General features: G+C 46.1%; 1 protein-coding gene across 1 annotated transcript in view; it reads left to right on the forward strand.

Annotated features, from left to right (window-relative positions):
• The window catches only part of PAN3 (poly(A) specific ribonuclease subunit PAN3), a 1,123,747-nt gene that overhangs the window by 158,879 nt on the left and 946,022 nt on the right, over window positions 1–18,846 (forward strand). Inside the window, exon 2 of the mRNA XM_085621639.1 lies at window positions 5,282–5,403. Within this exon, the coding sequence (XP_085477765.1) occupies window positions 5,282–5,403 (122 nt within the window). The remainder of the gene's footprint in view (window positions 1–5,281; window positions 5,404–18,846) is intronic.

The following is an 18,846-nucleotide window of genomic DNA, read 5'->3' on the forward strand; positions in this document are numbered from 1 at the left end:
AAATCAAGAAATAACACGGCATCTAGGCCATGCTTATGATACATAAAGTATCCTGGAGTGTCCCTAGGTGGAATGGGAACAGCTTCTTCGAGTACCCCTTTTCTGGTTTTGATCTGTCTTAGTTTTGAAAAGAGCGGCATTTTTAGACCTTATTATTTGAACACACTTAATACAATAAATACAATAATGAACAATCATTCACACCACAATATGTAGAACGTATTAAAACATTTAACATTTAATGAACGATGATAATTAATAGAAAACTAGTTACTGACATAATACTGACACTAAATAATACTGAATTATATGCAAGACATACTAGATATACTGCTAAACAGTACAGATACACTGCTAAAACAGTGCAGACCGGATTTGTGTACCCAAACCCGTCTTGACCGGCACAACCTATGTGCACGTTTAAATGCCTCCCCGGCAATGGTACTCACCGGGTAGCGCGGAACGGAAGGCCTCGGAACTGAACTGAAACTGGACCCGACTGGACTCGACTCGACTGGACTCGGAACTTCGGAACCTGGTGGGCCTCTGTATACCTCGGATCTTGCTCTCTCAGCTAGGCTCTGGTCGGGATACTTCGCACTTCTCACCGCCTCGTCTGGGTGTTGATCGCAGCCTCAGTCGCCCCCGCTTGGCCGTAGGGAGATACAGGAAATCCTGCGGGTACGCGTTTTTGTCCGTTCAGCTGTGGCAGGAGACCGGGCCTGCAACGCACCTCCGGCGCGTGAGATGAGAAAGTGTCCCTGTTCGGGCGCCAATTTATGTGGTAAATATTTCATTACCGGTACTATTTTTTATGCGGTAAAGTCTAGTAAGAATAACTCAGTAAATATAAGAGGCAGAATCCGTGGTATTAGAGGTTCTAAAAGGCTTTATTCCTCTATAAAGGAATTACAGTTCGAACTGTAGGCTTGAAATTCCATCACCACGAAGGTTCAGGAAGGGAAGGCAATACATTATTGACAAGTAATGATATTTATATGAAAAGTATTACATTAAGACAGATGCAAGAGGCGTAACAGCTGATAATACAGATAATGATACACATACGTAATGAAAAAAGGCGTAAACATAGGCGTAACTAAATACGTCATTAAACATGATGTCACAAGTGGGTGGATCCATAAGAGAATCCTGCAATGTCAGCAGAAATACTTGGCAGAGATGCACGCGCAGCCGCATGACGTGTGATTGACGTGCAACTAGAGGGTGAAGGAGACTTGACATTTAGCTCTACATGTGGAGACAGAAGTCTGAGGGGTCATGTCAACCTAATCCCAAATCCTATCTAATATCTTATGTTTAAAGAACTGTATTATCCGAAAGGAAAGGTCTCTCGGACGGAATCTATTCTATACTGACTGTTAGTGTGTGTACAAGCGTCTAAATGTCTACATGAGATGCGAGGGGGCAGGAATCTTCCATGGTAACAGGGGCTATGAATTACTTGCATGAGGACAGTGAGGCCTGGCCCTTTGCACGGTAGCTGGAAGAATGTTTACCTAAACTACTAGACAGGAATGCATCGGATGAGGAGCGGAGCAGATAATCTTGAAGGTGAAATACAGTTTTTGGCAGGCAACGGGCTGGATCAGGCACCGTTAGCCGCGCAGGGAGTAGGACAAAGTTCATGGATACAGATGCAGGTTCGGACTGGAGCTTTCAGAGGCAGAAGACAGGAAAAGGCTTGATGGCAGAATTCAGGGCCTACTCACCTGAATCTGTAAAATGTGGAAAGTGAACCACATAAAGTCGGTGGCCTTTCATACTTAGGAATGGAATATCTGACCCATTCATGGCGGATCTGAAAGAGGACATGTTGACGGTGGACGCACATGTATTTGCGTCTTCATAACTGGAACTGGAGGGAACATACATGTACTTGTAACATGCACATGGAGCCGTTGGGGTCTACGATAGGGGACATAACTGATCACAAAATTCATATTTCCTCAATAGTATATAATGTATGACCCATTATGAATTAAGTGCTGAATTAGGAAATGTAGCCCCAAAAGGCTTAGAAGTATCTCCATTAAGTCAAGATCAGCATTATGCCAAGGATGGCCACCAATGTGCCATAGATGACTAATATAGAGAAGACATGCTGAGCCTCATGCCAATAAGCTATTTACTTTGTTGACAAGGTACCAGTGGCTGAAGCTTATGACCTACACATTGGTGACCCCTCAACAAGAGAAATAAGAGGCCAGCAAATTAATTTTTATAGGAGAAATCAAAATCATGTGTGAGATTATTTTACAGGCAGGTTATAGTGAGATTACTGAGGTTTAAGTCCGAATTGGTAGTCCTGGACAGAGGTTTGAGGCCTTATGTCTTCTAGTATTAAGATGAGAAAGTATGTCAAGAGAAAACCATGCTGCCAGTTGGTTGCTGTTACAACAAACAAATGATGGACGGAATGCTGACAATGCAGACATTCTCCCCCAGTCAAGAGATCTGGGTTAAATCCATCGTTCTTTTGCCCACTACGCCACCCCAGTTCAGACATGGCCATATGCAAATCAGTCTTGACCCTGTGCCTCATGGGAACAGTCCAGCCCGAACTGCCAAGCCATGTCTTCCCTGGACCGGAATCAAGCATCCTAGGACCGGTTTCTGGCTATCAGCCGTCATCAGCCAGGATAGCTTGACTCCAGTGGCGTAGTGAGCACGGGACCCACGTCTGGGCATACCCATCCCACTTAGGGCGAAAAGCGTTACAACAAACAAATGATGGACGGAATGCTGACAATGCAGACATTCTCCCCCAGTCAAGAGATCTGGGTTAAATCCATCGTTCTTTTGCCCACTACGCCACCCCAGTTCAGACATGGCCATATGCAAATCAGTCTTGACCCTGTGCCTCATGGGAACAGTCCAGCCCGAACTGCCAAGCCATGTCTTCCCTGGACCGGAATCAAGCATCCTAGGACCGGTTTCTGGCTATCAGCCGTCATCAGCCAGGATAGCTTGACTCCAGTGGCATAGTGAGCACGGGACCCACGTCTGGGCATACCCATCCCACTTAGGGCGAAAAGCGTTACAGATCTCTGTACTGGGGTGAATGTATGACATTGTTCTGCATTCTGTCCATCAATTGTTGTTTTTGCATTTGTCACCCCGAGTGGGAAGGGTATGCTCAGACGTGAGTCCCTTGCTCTCCATGCCACTGGAATCAAGCTATCCTGGCTGACGAGGGCTGAAAGCCCGAAACCGGTCCTAGGATGCTTGTTTCCAGTCCAGGGAGGACCTGGCTTGGCAGTTCGGGCTGGACTGTTCCCATGGGGCACAGGGTCAAGACTGATTTGCATATGGCTGGGTTCAAACTGGAATGGCATGGTGAGCAAAAAAACGATGGATTTAGGCCCAGATCTCTGTACTGGGGTGAATGTATGACATTGTTCTGCATTCTGTCCATCAATTGTTGTTTTTGCATTTGTCACCCCGAGTGGGAAGGGTATGCTCAGACGTGAGTCCCTTGCTCTCCATTCCACTGGAATCAAGCTATCCTGGCTGACGAGGGCTGAAAGCCCGAAACCGGTCCTAGGATGCTTGTTTCTAGTCCAGGGAGGACCTGGCTTGGCAGTTCGGGCTGGACTGTTCCCATGGGCCACAGGGTCAAGACTGATTTGCATATGGCTGGGTTCAAACTGGAATGGCATGGTGAGCAAAAAAACGATGGATTTAGGCCCAGATCTCTGTACTGGGGTGAATGTATGACATTGTTCTGCATTCTGTCCATCAATTGTTGTTTTTGCATTTGTCACCCCGAGTGGGAAGGGTATGCTCAGACGTGAGTCCCTTGCTCTCCATTCCACTGGAATCAAGCTATCCTGGCTGACGAGGGCTGAAAGCCCGAAACCGGTCCTAGGATGCTTGTTTCTAGTCCAGGGAGGACCTGGCTTGGCAGTTCGGGCTGGACTGTTCCCATGGGGCACAGGGTCAAGACTGATTTGCATATGGCTGGGTTCAAACTGGAATGGCATGGTGAGCAAAAAAACGATGGATTTAGGCCCAGATCTCTGTACTGGGGTGAATGTATGACATTGTTCTGCATTCTGTCCATCAATTGTTGTTTTTGCCAGTTGGTTGCTGTCAAAGGTATGGCAGAAGCATCCAAAAAGCAGTTACTCTGAGCCAAGTCCACGCACCTTGTCTACAAGTCATGCCAAAATATGTGATTATATTCCCAGAATTATAGCTGACGAAAAAATTGTGTAAATAAGTGGCTAATAATTATGAACATTGTATGCTAGTACATCTGGATCAGAGAAATGTTATTTCATACAGGAACGTTTTCTTTGTTCTGGTTTCTTCCTCTCTGTTTATTAGATTTTAGAGCATTGATGTCTGGTTTTAGTTCGTAAGATTATCATCCATGTTTTGAAATATGACCCATGTGGCTGTCTTGAAAACCTAGCCTAAATATGTCTTCTGAGGACATATATTTAGTACACCTATTTCAGTGCATTGTTTTTGGGGTAAATATTTGGAAAAGTGCTATCAAATGAAAAATAGATGTTAAAGGAACCTGGGACGTTATAGAATTAATAGTACAATATATTTCAGGGTACTACGGCCTACCCATAATGGTCTTCAGTGTGAAGCCTTTTTTGGCTTGGTGAATTAATCTGACATCAAATTCTGTTCCTATCATATTCTAAAGTTGGGCCTGGATAATAGTTTATTGACCATGGCTTGTGTGTTACTGATGCCCCCTCTATTCAGTGTTTTACTTGTTATCCATGGATGCTGGTCCGTGGTGTTGATCCCCCCCCCCCCCCTTCCCCTCCCTCCCCCCCCCAAAATCACTGTACTGAGCTTTATTTTTAAACATTTTAGTTTAACTTAAATGTGCTTTTTTGTATAATCCACTTATTTTGCTTCCAGTTTATGCGAATTACAAAACAATTGTATAACAAATGTGTTCGGGTATTATCTTAGTCTGTGCCTTCTTATACAAATTAGTAGAACATATTCAGGTAAAACAGTGCCAATATGAGGGAAATGCATTGTCAACTAAATCATTCCTGCTACTGAGCTTGATTATTTTATATTGTAATAGGTGGTACTTAACATTCGAAGCTTTTGTCTGGTTCATGTGTGCATCTGTATGTAATCAAATACTTTACGTTTTATTTTTATGTACAATTATTGCACGATGAATAATATGTATATATAGATATAAGCTTATACCATTATTTTCTTTGTGAGCTATTCAATAGAATTTTAAATATTGTGAATCAAATTTGTCTTTCAGTTGCTGGGATTGATGGTAGTACTTTATCCGATGCTAGTCTCACGGATTCCTACTTTAGCACAAGCTTTATTGGAGTCAATGGATTTGGAAGCCCTGCAGAAGCAAAGTATCCCATGATGCAGGTAAGGAGATTTTATATTCGTTATATTTCTTAAAATACACATGCCAAGAATTTAATTTTTCGAAGGCAAAATAGGTGTAGGTGCAAAGGCAGATTTGGTAGTCTGTGCCAAACCATGTGGACAGCAGCAGCAAGGGTAGGAAAGTGTCACAAGTACACTAGTCCAGGTGTGCACCAAAGGACTTAAACTTGGATAGTCTGCGTGTACAGCATCCTTCTGAACGGACCAGATTTCACAATTCTCATAGTCTTGAAATTTGTTAGACAGCACTGATAATATAGCTTTGGGAGACAGTGGGCCGGCAGAAGTGTCAGGGTGACCAAAGTCTTTAGGAAGTTAGTCTTTACTCAGAGTGGGGAGGTGTCTGGTTTATAGGACTTCAAGAAATCGAGTGGAGTGGTGAAAAGGATGCGAGCAGGTGTGGTAGATTGGGGGGTGAGTTTTAAAAACAGTGAATGAAGGTAGCAAGTCTGTTTTAAATTTTGAGGGTTTGCATAGACAGATGTTTGTAACCTTTAAGTGAGGTCTGGAAAAGTAGCTGTAAGAGGTCTCAGTAATACCTTTCTCACTTCAATTCCAGCAAAATGCCCCTAACACTTTAGTTTCCATGAGCTGCTCACTGTCTGGGCCCTTTTGTGCCCTGTAGTGTCCCATGTCTACCTCCATACCCCATGATGCACTGTGAACCCCTTTCCCCTGTGGTTTCTGTGTGCCTCTCTTATGCTCTTTGATTTTTTTATTTTTATAAATCTGTTTTATTGATTTTTTTAAACACAGTGACAAAATTCAGCTCACTTGCATATGAACTCCTTTGGCAGAACACTCCTTATCAATAGCATTCTATATCACACATGAAAGGGACATAGTCGTATAACAGTTTGTAGACTGATAGCTCTATCCAGTTGCTCGGAACCCCTAACACAGTGCAGATCTAAAGCAGTGCTGTGCACAGCCCACTATTCCTATTTAGGAGTACATCAAAATTGTCCCATTGAGTCCCTCAGCCGAATCTGTATCTACTGCAAACAAATAGTAAGAAAACAAAACCATATAAAACCTCAACCACCTCGAACCTAGACCAGCTCCGTTATGCATATCCCTGACGCTGCCACTCGTCTACTCCCCATCTCTCATGGTAATGTGCAGTGACTCAGTTGTGACTCACAGTCTTGTATCTAGATGCGTATTCTCGCGGTGCCTAGTCTAGAAGTAAGTCATGCGTGGAACACTACAAGGTCCCTCCGGCGGATCCCCCGCTGCCCGTTCTGGAGTCAACCCCCCCACTTGCTGTCTCGCCCCCCCCCCCCCCATCCACCTCCTCAACATGTCTGAGTGCCCGGAGTAGCTCCTCCCACTGTCCAGCTATGGGCGTCTTCCTCAGCCCTAATGTCTCCTCCCGTCTGATGGCAGTCCCCTCCGGCCCATGCAGCGAGCGAGTGCCTCCATGCCCGCGGTTGAGGTGGGTCCTGAGCCTTCCACCTCCTAGCTATGAGGCGTTTTGCGACCGCAAGTCCCAGGTCTAGGAATCGAGACATCACCTTAGTTGCCGGCGTCCTGCGAAAGTGATGCAGCAGGTGGACCACCCAGTCAAAAGGTATGTCACGAGTAGTTATAGCACGCAGGCAGTCATGAACCGCACTCCAGTAGGAGTGCAATTTGCAACAACCCCACAACATGTGTATGAGGTCAGCCCCCGGCTCAGCGCACCTAGGGCACTTTGCGTCGGTACAACGAAAGTAGCTATTAAGAGCCGCAGGGGTAAGATACGCCCTGTGTATGACGAACAATTGTATCTGTCGGAGGCGCATATTTCTAGGTATACGCACCGGGCCTTTCAATATGCGTTCCCATTCTTTGTCTGCCAGCTGTCTCCCCAAGTCTGTTTTCCACTTGCCTCTGAGCGGCTCCAGGGTGATCGCCGTGTTTGTCCGCAACGACACTGCAAACCAGTGGATCAGCCGTCTGCCTCTCCCCATAACGTGTAAATACTGTATGGTGAGGTGTTGGTTGGGCTCCGCGGTCATATCTCCCCACCTGGCAACCAAAGTCCTAAATAAGGAGTGATAAGTCAGGAATTGTCCTGGCAGTACTCTCTTATGCTCTTTGATGCCCACTGAACCACTCTTTCCACCACTAGTTTCTCCTGGACTGGGCTGCTCACTACTATGCACTGTAGGCCCCTCAGTCCCACTTGATTCCTCTTGGGCTTCTCCACGCCCCATGGTGCCCTCTCTACCTTGTGCATTCCCCTGTGATGCCCCACTCTTCTTCCTATGCATTCCCCTGTGTTGCCCCTTCCTTCAATGTGCTCTGCCTGTGAGCTGGTCTGGCCTACGCCCCATGAATTTCCCCTCGGCTGACTTGTCCTTCTCCCCCGTATTTATGTCTGGGCTGACCTGCCCTTCGTCCCATGACTTCCCCTAGGCTGCCTCTTTGGTGACAAGCCCTTGTTGTGCAGGTGGTTCAATAGATTCCAGGATGTATTTAGTAAACATTTGGAATGATCATGGAGTGTCTAAAATTAAGAAACGTAGCAAGCATTACAATCGTTCAAAGTATGTAACATATCTAGAATGTTAGGACTGATTTGGAAATAAATAGTTTGATGACAGTAGACAAGGTATCATTGAGCAAAAGAAGTCACTGCCACGGTATGGCTTTCAGTTCTCAAGAAGTCTGGAGAATAGCATGCATGTGCCGACTATAGGAATCTGAATGATGCAATTTGGGGTGGGAATTTTCATATTCCTGTCTTGGTAAGGTGGATCAGGCCGGTGGTGTACTAGACCGGATCCTAAAGCTGTACATCAAAGCCTGGTGTTTGATCCACACTTTGATACCTCTGGTGGCACATTGCAATTCTGCCAGATGGCATTTGGCCTCACATCTGCCGCCTCAGTATTTCAAAAGGATCATGACGAATGTTTGAAGAAGTTTAACATGTCGTAGTCCTCCTAATGTTGAGACACTGAGATAAGAAATGTTTTTTCAGAGTGAGTAGAATAAAATATTTGGGTCGTGTATAGACGGGTCCAGGTGTGAAGCAGATATTCAAATTTGTATTGGTTCGTATTGTCAACACACCTTCACTAAGGACAAAGATCAATTTCTGTGTTTTGTTGGATTGTAAGGATTTTATTTAAAATTCTTGAAGAATGTTGCTGGTATTGCAGAAGCATTGGGGAGGGCTGAACAGCACTGTTGAGTTTGAATTGAATGATGCCTGCCTTGTTGCATTTAACTCTGTAAATGAAGCTGCATTAGAATCACAAGTTCTGCAGCCATTTTTAGAATAACAATTGAATTTTGTCACGGTGGATGCTTGTGAGTCTGGTTTGAGAACTTTCTTGCGATAGTGCAATCAGCAGGATAATACAACTGCATCTTCAGCAAGGAAATAGAGACTGGTTGAATGGATGGACTTGTGATAGAAAACAAAATGCTGATTTGTGTGAGTCATAAGGAAATTCAGAGTGTGATTACAAGGAAGACTATACCTTTTAAGGACAGACCATCACCCATTAGTTGATATCTTTTCAAGCATGAAAGTTAAAGTCCACTGCACACTTAGCTAAATTTACCACAAAATGATTGGAGTATTTTTTCAAAATAGAATACAAACGTCGTGGAGAGAAAGTGTGCGTAGAATGCTTGTCCAGATTGCCTTTAGAAATATAGAAAGAGAAGGTATGTGTAGTTGTTATAGAATATAGGATTAGTGAAGTTGGTGTAAACAGCACTTAATATAAGGACCAGTCTGAATGTTAAAGGGTCGCAACATTATGTAGTATATTTTGAGACTGTTGGTTAAGGGTTGTCCAAGGAAAAGATCCTTGAAGCAAGAGTGGCTATCTACACACTACCTCTCCTTTGCATCTGTCGCGCATTGGCTGACACTAGGGAGGCATATGTTTGCCCCTTTGGTGCCATGCACTAGAGGGATTCCTTTATTCTTTTTTTAATCTCTGGGTGCTTGGGAAGAGTTTCCTGAGTAGCCAGAGTCTTTTTTTCTTTTTCATTACTGCAATGACGATCCGTGTGCGACCAGGCATTATTATAAAAAATATAGGGTTATGGACTGCCTATCATGGGTATGCAGGGCCATACCCTCCCCCCTAAACAAAATATGCTGACAGTCTTTCTGCCTCCCTCCTCCCGGGGAGACGGGTCAGAAAGCCCACTAGACACCAGGGACATTTTCTTTTTAATAAAAATAAATATAGGGGTGGGGGTGCGCATCAGAGGCAAAGCCATACCCCCACCCCAAAAAAGGCTCAACGGTCTTTCTTTCCCCTGTGAGACGGATGGGGGAAATTACCCACAATTTGCCCCCCTGGGGGGCAGAAAGTCCACTAAACACCAGGGACTGCATTTATGCAGTATTTATTTGATGTGGACACAGCCCCCTGCTTTCCCCAGACCCACAGCCCAATAGACTTTCTGCCCCCACTGAGGGGGGGGAAGGGGTATTGACCCCCCAGTCTGGCCCGAGAGGGTAGAAACCCCACTGAACACCAGGGATTAAACATTGCACCAAGAGAAACAAAAGGAGGGGGTGGGCTATTGTGACATCAATCAAGCCACACCCCGACCCCAGAATGAGCAATAGGACGTTTGTCCGATTTGGGAAGGTTGCATTTAAATTTGGAGGGTGGGGCTCCCCCATCGCTAAAGGGGCAAACCAGTCTTTTTGCCCCCCCCCAACTCCACCAGGAGCAGGCAGGAAGTTTGCCCCGGAATGGGAATGGGGGGAGGGGTTCGGCAAAAAAGCCACCTATTTGTAAGGAATGCATTTTTTTAAATAAAATACTAGGATGGGTCTGGCCTATCCTAAAATCAGGCCACACTATCTGATGGAGACATCTAGCTGCAGATTGCTTAACCTGTGAATTCTCCCCAGGCGTGAGACTGGATCTGGACATTTTTCAGCAGTCCCTCTGCGTGCTGGAGGAACGGCGCGAACGACTCTGATATGACATCAACTTCAGTTGGGTCGTCAAGTCCCCTCTGACGTGCGGACGTTCGTTTCTTCTTTTCTGTGCTGCAACGCAGATCCAGAGAAACCGTTCCTCAGGCTGTTTTTTCCGTCCCTTTTCTGCAGTTTTTGTTGGTTGGGGACGTTGTGGCCTTTTCTATGTCGTCCGGCTTTAAGCCTTGTGGGTCCTGTTTTCGACAAATGCCGGCTGCAGACCCGCATTCTGTTTGTATGTGGTGTTTGGGAGAACCCCACGATCTCCGAGGATTGCGGTACCAGAGGCTGAAGCCCAAGGCGCGTAAGGAGTGCCATATTAACTTACTAGCAGCGTGTCTGTCACAGTCCTCAGAGACTTCACAGCCTCGGTCGTTGTCTTATTATGCGGAGGTCCGTTCACAGGCCGTTCCAGGAGCTGGAACCGATCTCGAGTAGAAACATCTAAAGGTAAGTGCAGGCATTTTAAGTTTTGGCACCCTCTGACTGCTCTGCAGTGAGACAGTCTCAAACAGCTCCTCCCGCTCACCAGTTGAGGATGCCGTTCACGACTCCTCCCTGTCTTTCCGGGAGCCGGGGCATTGATGGCCCAGATGAGGTAGTATTATAACACTCGACATCTCATCTTTGGGCTCCCTTCTTCCTCTGGAGTGCCCCCGGGCTCCAAGGAGGTGAGTGGAGCCATGTAGGCGGGTTCGCCCTCGATGTTGGTTGGTTCATCCAACTAGTTGGATGGGCGTCGGCCTACTCCGCGTCGGAGCCAGTGAACAGCCTTTCGAGGACTCCACCTTCGGCGTCTGTTCTGATCAGCCGACTCCGGCATTGAAGTCACTTCTATCAACATCAAAGCGTCACCTTGTCGTCGTCGTCGTTCGGCTTTGGGTGCTGACTTGATAGAGCAAACTGAGGGCAATGTGGCATTTTCACTTCCTTCTCATGAAACTTCTGGTGGTCACTTTGTGGCAGGTTATACAAGATAGTCTGGTGCTTTTCAGCCCATTTCTGAGACTATTCCAACACAAGTGGAGAAGATTTGGATATCTGCATTAGATGAGGCTACCTTGCTGGAGTTTTCCCCAGCCTCAGGCTACTTTCACCTCCTAGTCTTTCTACTGAGGCAAATTCCTCCTTTGCAGATGTGTTGAGGAGCGTGGCTGCAGTTTTAGACTTGTCACTGCCTACAGTGAAGAAGTCCACTGACACTTTGTTTTTTGATCCTCTAGCACACGCTAATATCAACATACAAGGTCGTAATCAAGTAACATAATCATGTAATATATTCTCAAAGCTTCTTGTTGTTCTTGTATATTTTAATTGGTTCCTGGATCTTTAGCCAACACGTGTTTCATCGCCAAGGGAGTCAATCCCGCGACTTCCTCAGGGCTAAAAGACCTCGAAATATACATCGCTATAATACATCTTATCATTCTTGTTGTTTCAATTCTGTTTATTGAGAATGCAATTCAAATAAGAACAATATGGCCATCAATATCTTTAGAAAACTGAGAGGAGAAAAGGAGGAAAAAGAAGAGGAAGAGATCAAGTCAAGAAGACAGAGGAGGAGGAGGGTGATATTCAGCGTACCCCAGGATAGGTGAACGTAGGTTGAGAAAGCAAGGCAGCTGCATGCCATCTTATCATTCTTGTCACTCTCATCCCAAAATGTTGTGACTTCCGTGCCTATGTTAACAGCGCTCTATTAATCTTGTGACATCACAGTGGCAACCCATGCACTGTTGCTGTGAAATAAAACCAAATTTTCTGTAACATAAGTGACTTCAGTTTCTCAATTTCATTATATCTTTTTCCAAATTAATTTTACATCTTTTTTTCTTTATATACTTTGTATCCATTTGTATACTCTGCAGACTACTTTATTCTCTAATGAAAAGTCTTCATAAGTTCATTTTGATTTAACAAAAATCAATATTGTCATATTTCGAATGTGCATACCAAAACTGTGTCAATTAATGTAACTCTATTGTGTGAGAGCACCCTTAGTGTGTAACTAAGCTACATAACATCCTGTTGCATTTTGTTAAAATTGTACCTGGTTCTTTCTTTGGGTCTATATTTCTGAAATGATATCGGGAAGACAAGAAAACTTAGTAAATTCTGATATCCGTTACAGTTCAGCCATTATTTATATTTACGATTTATCAAGGACAGTCAGGGGAAGAGCCTGTTCTTCCGTACAGTGAGGACCTGTTCGACATATTGTTTGGTACTTGGGCCAAGCCTGATACTGGGTTCTCGGTGGACCGTGCTATATCTCGCAGCCACCTGTCTGCGCCTGGAGACTCGGTTTGTCTCCTCAGGCATCCTACCATGCATAGCCTGGTAGTTCAGGAGGCTACAGCCTCACAGGATATGGATTCTTTACCCAAGACTCCATTGTCTAGAAAGTCTAGAAAACAGGATGCATGTGGCAAGCAGCTTTTCTTCGGCTAGTTCTGCTTTAAGGTCCACCAGCACATTTTGTGTTCTTGGGTGTTTTTCCCATGCTTTGTGGGATTCTTTGCAGACTAGGTTGCCATTACTTCCGGATGCCCTTTGTTCTGATGTTGAACAGCTGATTAGAGATGGCTAACAGGCGGCCAAACTGATAATTAGATGTGGCTTGAATACTACTCATTTAGTAAGTCGGGCTATGGCATTTTCGGCTGAAGGACAATGTCGTGCATGGCTAAGTACTTTAGTTTTTTCAGAGGCTGTACAGGCGACTTTGTTCGATATGCCCTTTGACAGCGCCCATCTTTTTGGGGCTCAGGCCTACTCGGCATTGAGATGCTTTCGTGATTAGCGAAGTGATACTGAATCTTATTTGCTCTTTCTCTAGTTGTATGTTCTTTAGTTTTGCCCCTATTCTTGGGTTGTGTAGGTGATACAGGATTTATTTTTCAAAGGACTAGCCTTTTTAGGGCATTCACATGTCCGTCTTTTGGTTACACTAGACTGGTGTTCCTGCAAGAAGCAGATGTTATTGTTTCAAAATTCTCTTTAACAGTTTGTGTGTACAAGGATACCTGACTTATTTTCCTTATTTTTTCCCTCTGAAAATGGGCTTCTTGCTCAAGAGGTCATTGTAGGTGATGTGTCTTCCGGTTAGGAAGTTTACCTTTTCACATGCTTTTTTTGAGTCAGTCTGGTACACTGGTATTCATTACTGTGGAATTGCAGTATCTCTTATAGAGACATATTACTTATGCCAATTGGGGACCTTCTGTGCAAAGTGTATACTTGTTTTCTGCGAAGACTCAATTTCATCTTCAGGATAATTTTGGTGTCTGCTTCCTCCAAAGTAGTCCATTTTTAGGTCGAGCCTAGAGTCAACGCGCATGCGCTGCACTAGGGGAGACTTGTGGTGTGGAGTATGTAATGGAAGCTCCGCCCACTCTCTGGCCATATTTGTCATTCGCTTGTCTACACAGCTTGATAAGTGATGTTTTTGGACACCTAGCCATGTCTGGATGAAGGTGTCACAAATGACGCGAGTCATTTTGGCAAATAGGAGTCTCTGGCGAGTGGTTGTGGAGTCTGACTTTCCTCCTCTATATCACATATGGTGAGGAAGGTTTGGATGAGAGGGTGAGGCAAAGCAGGGATTGGGTGTGAGTAAATAAGGGAAGAGGGGGGCCGTAGTTGTAAATAACCCCATACCCTATGTGTTTCTTTAAGCTAGTCCTGGCCTTCTCGACAACTTCAGTTAGCATTCTGGGAGCGGTTCCAGAGTTCTCATTGTAAGTTTTTGCGTAGATATCCCAGCATGCAGCGTTCAGTCACATTACACTCTAGCCGTGGGACATTACATCCTGCCACTTTGCGTGGCTCCTACCCAGCAGGAGTTGGTATAATGCAAAAATGTGTGCACATTTCTTTAATTTGTCTTTACCGAGTGACCCTCTTCCTGCCAGTGTGCTCTGCCCTGACCCTACTGGTCTTTTTATCTGTGCGTAACCGGGGTCTATGAAGAATAAAGAACGCAGTGTCACAACCCTTGCCCCATCAAACTGCCCTAGTGTCAACAACAGACCAAGGTGAGCACAGCCCCATACTCAGGGTCGTGGCCGTCACCTTCGTTACACGCGTCACGCGCTTTAATTTGCCTGCACCACTATTAGTTTGTTTATTGTTTTGCGTACAGCACCGTGGAGCAGGTGAGTGGGTAGCCAGGTTATTTCATGACTGTGTCGGAAAGCAAAGCTGCAGCTCTGACAACCTGTTACACGTGCACCTCTCGCTGATTTAATGTAATCTGTTTAGTTCTGTTATAGTTCTGAACCAGGGATATATTGTTCTAGCAATTCCATAGGCCTTTCCTACCTCTTGTCATTATCCCATAGCACTTTCTAGACTGTTCTGCCGGTAATTACTAGAAATGTAGTGCATGATGGGAGAAGGATGTTGGTAAAAGTCACATCTATTAGTTTTTAGGTCTCGCAGACCTGCGTTGCAGCGCGCACGCGCTGCTCGCGTCTGCGAGACATATTGTGGGTGAGTAAATTTCAGAAGAGTGCTTGAAGCTCCGCCCCTCATTTACACTGGGTAGCGTCACCATTTATGGTAAAGAGTAGCTTCCCATTGAAAATGAGGCTTCTGAGTTACAGCCCTTTGTCCTTTTGGGCCGGCCCATCCGGACTGGGTCGCCTGCTTTTCGGCCGTTGTGAAGCAATTTCTTATCTCAAGGGGGCGTGTAAGTGTGATGCCCACTTGAGATAATAAATTCCTACACAACAGCCGTGAAGCTAACGACCCAGTCCGTATGGGCCATGGCAAAAGGAGACAGGGCGTCTCCGCGTCTCATTTAAGCTGGCAGTTGCCTAGGAGATCACTGGAAGAATCACAGTGACTACTTGGTGCGCGTGAGCTTCCAAAGCGCGAGCTGCAAAGCACCCTGCGCGATCATTAGCCGCTTCCTTGAGAAAACACCCTGGGGAATTCAGCAGGGAACAGAGGGCGGCAGGGCGTATAGATATAGCTATCGATATAGATATATCTCGAAAATATATATATATATATATATATTTTATTTATTTATTTTTTATTGCAGATCTATATAGCGCGAACTCGACCCGAAGGTATTGGAGCGCTTTACATGAGCACTGGTTACTTACACATTCAGGCACGGGGAGATTAAGTGATTTACCCAGAATCACAGGATGTGGACGTGACCTCGAGGCTCAAACTCTGGTTTCCTCTCCCCCATCACCTGTGGTAATGTCGCATCTGCTCATCAACAAACACACACTTCCGTGTTTGTCATCTGCCGGTGGATTGCACCCGGGTCCATTTCCTAGGCCTACTGTTTTATAAAAAACACACACGCCTTGCCCGCCATCACATATAATCCGTCCAGGGGTATGGAATTTATTAAAATATCTACTTGTCCATGGGGCAGGTTGCTTCGTAAATCTACTTGTCCAGTAACAAAATCCACTTGTCCCTTTTGTGCCATGTAATGCGGTGACAGATTGTGGCAGCAATCTCAATATCCAAGAGCTCCGAAATAGCCTCTCTGATTATGCCAGGTCTCCTTCCATATAGTAGGGTTTGAAAACTAGAAATTCCTATATGTTGCCACGTTTCCACAGATCTACATACTGGCACTAAAAGTACTGGTATGCAACAGTTCCAGGGCTGTAATGCCTTTTGGGTTTGTGCAAACCTATTAACTTTCATGTTTTAAGGGCTTTCACCAACTCTTCTCTAATCTTTTCTCATACTGAGAAAGGTTGCAAATTTACTCCTGACAATGGCAGACATAAAACTTCTTCCAGGGTTGGGAAAAAAGTGGTTGGAGGGAAAGTGAACTTGCAAACTCTCAGATTTTCGCATGAGCAAATCTACACCTGCATATTTGCTCATGCTAAATGCAGTTCACAGATATTTTCTAGGAGTACTATTTCTTGGCCTACTTCTGTAAAGTCTTGTGAATTCATGAAAGTCCTATATCTGCACTTAATGCAAGGACATGAGTGCACTTTTGAGACTTTATTTAATAATTTGCCCCTAATTAGGTCTGGTGTTAACCATGACCTTATTGTTTATTAAAATTCAGCCTCTCTCTGTCTATAGGCTAGCTTCTGTGAGTGACCGCATTCTGTTCTTTCACAAGGAGCATAATCGACAATCGTTTTGTTCAGTGCCAGGAACTACTGTGGCAATGTGTGCTTTTTGAGTCCAAAACAATTTTTGCTTTTGCCAATGTTTGGTATAATGATGAGGACCCAGCAGCTCCCACACCAAAAGGTTTCACAAAAAACATGCCAAAACAAGTCACGCATAGGCTGACCAACAATTTCAGACATATTGGCTTTACCAATGCTTGTTTATTTTTGTTTCCCATAATCTTTTTAAAACTGGTTACACCGATTTTCCGTTATGAATACTTTTGGGAAATACTAGCATACATCAACAAATTTTACTAAATGATGCTGCAAAATAACTACCAAAATGTTAGTTGTTTAGCAAAATGTTTTTGCATTTTTTTGTGAAGATTTGATTTTGAAAGCAAAGAATTATCAATCTTGCTTTCAAGCTTCTGAATATATTTGCATCTAATCAGAGAGCATCCTGGAAGCAGTATACATAGCCTCATATTGCTACACATTGAAAACGTGTGTACATAGTTTTATACTGGAACCACTGTCAGTAGTACAGTCTGAGCTTACAACATGTGCTTTTTTTCGCTCACCCTCATAATAAAGGTTTTGCATTAATGAACCATAGATACAAGTTTGAACAACATTGTTATGTTATGTTATGTTATTTTTGATTTCTATAGCGCACAGCTACTCCATTGGAGTGTCCCGGCGCTTTTTATTGGCAGCTTGTAAGCATAAAAACATAACTGTTGGAAGGCGGGCCTCGGGGGGGTCGGAGAGACCACCCAGAGGGGCCCCCACACTGCACGAAGTAGCCGAGCGCTGCTGAGAAGCCTCTGGGGAGAGGTCCTTCTCCTATAACGTACTAGCACAGTAACACCACCACACAGGACTCAAGAGGATTCAGCAAGACGAGCAGTTCTTTATCAGTACTTATGAAGTTACGATTATCAATATTTACAAGGGGGGGGATCGAGGGATCCACAAGAGTCTCAAAGTCTTTGGTAGGGACGGGGTAGCGGGACAGTCTTTAGCAGCAGCTTGGTACGAGGGTACCTGGGGCCCAGTTCTTATCCCCACGCTGGAGGGCCTCCGGATCTCGGAGGGGTCGAGCCGCGACGGCGTCAGCAGGGCTCTGGTGTTCAGTCCATGGAGTTCGAGCCGCGACCAGGTCAGCAGGGCTCTTACGGTGTCTTGGTTCAGCTCGAGCCGCGACGACGTCAGCAGGGCTCCGAGGGAGGTTTCAGCGAGGTTGGGCCGCGACAGCGTCAGCAGGACTCCGATGTTCCGTGAGGCTTCGTGACCTCAATAAGGTGGAGCCGCGACGCAGTCAGCAGGGCTCGTGGTAGAGTTTCAAGCAAGAGTTCTTCTCCGTTGGGTCGGCCGCGATTCAATCAGCAGGGCTCTCGACTCCGGGATACAACTGCGGTCCTGTTGCAGGGTCGCCCCAGATATAGGTCTGGAGCCCTTTGATGTCCGGACCCTTGCGCCCGGGGGGGCGGAGAGGCCGGGCTGTGAGAGGCCAGACGCCCAGCGATACTGCCCTCCGCCGGGAGTGGGGAAGTGTTCACGTGGTACCCCCTGGCCAGTTGTTGGAGCCTTGATGTCGGGGCTTGCTGGGGCCGAGGCCGGGTTGAGCAGGGTCACGTAGGCTGGCGCGCAGAGTTACGTACAATCCAAAATGGAGGAGCCCCGAGGTGCAGGGGACCTCGTGCGGCTGGGCGAGGGGGAACAGGACCACGCCACGAGGCCGGCTCCAACAAGCATCCCCCCCCCAGCTGAAGGCAGGGAGAGTCACCCATCTCCTTGGGGATCCTCCTCGTCGAGGCGGAAGAAGCGGGATAGGCCGTCGGCGTTGGCGTGGTCATTGCTGGGCCGGTGTTCGACAGAAAAGGCCATCCCTTGCAGCGAGATGGACCACCGCAGCAGCTTGGGGTTCTCGCCTCTCATCTGCATTAACCACCGCAAGGGCCGGTGGTCGGTTTGAACCCGGAAGTGGGTGCCGAAGAGATAGGGCCGGAGCTTCTTGAGGGCCCACACGACAGCGAAGGCCTCTCGCTCGATGGTGCTCCACCGCTGTTCCCGGGGCAATAGCCGTCGGCTGATGAAGGCCACGGGTCTGTCGAGTCCCTCTGCGTCTGCCTGGGACAGGACGGCCCCAATTCCATATTCGGAGGCGTCCGTCTGCACAACAAACTCCTTGCTGTAGTCAGGGGCCTGTAGCACGGGGGCAGTGCACATCGCCGTCTTGAGAGTCTCGAAGGCCGACTGGCAGCGGGGTGTCCTGTGCACCTTCTTGGGCTGCTTCTTGGACGTGAGCTCTGTGAGGGGGCCAACAATGCTCCCATAGTCTTTGATGAATCGCCGGTA

The sequence above is a fragment of the Triturus cristatus genome, chromosome 8 (assembly GCF_964204655.1).
Source record: "Triturus cristatus chromosome 8, aTriCri1.1, whole genome shotgun sequence".
Classification (NCBI taxonomy): Eukaryota; Metazoa; Chordata; class Amphibia; order Caudata; family Salamandridae; genus Triturus; species Triturus cristatus.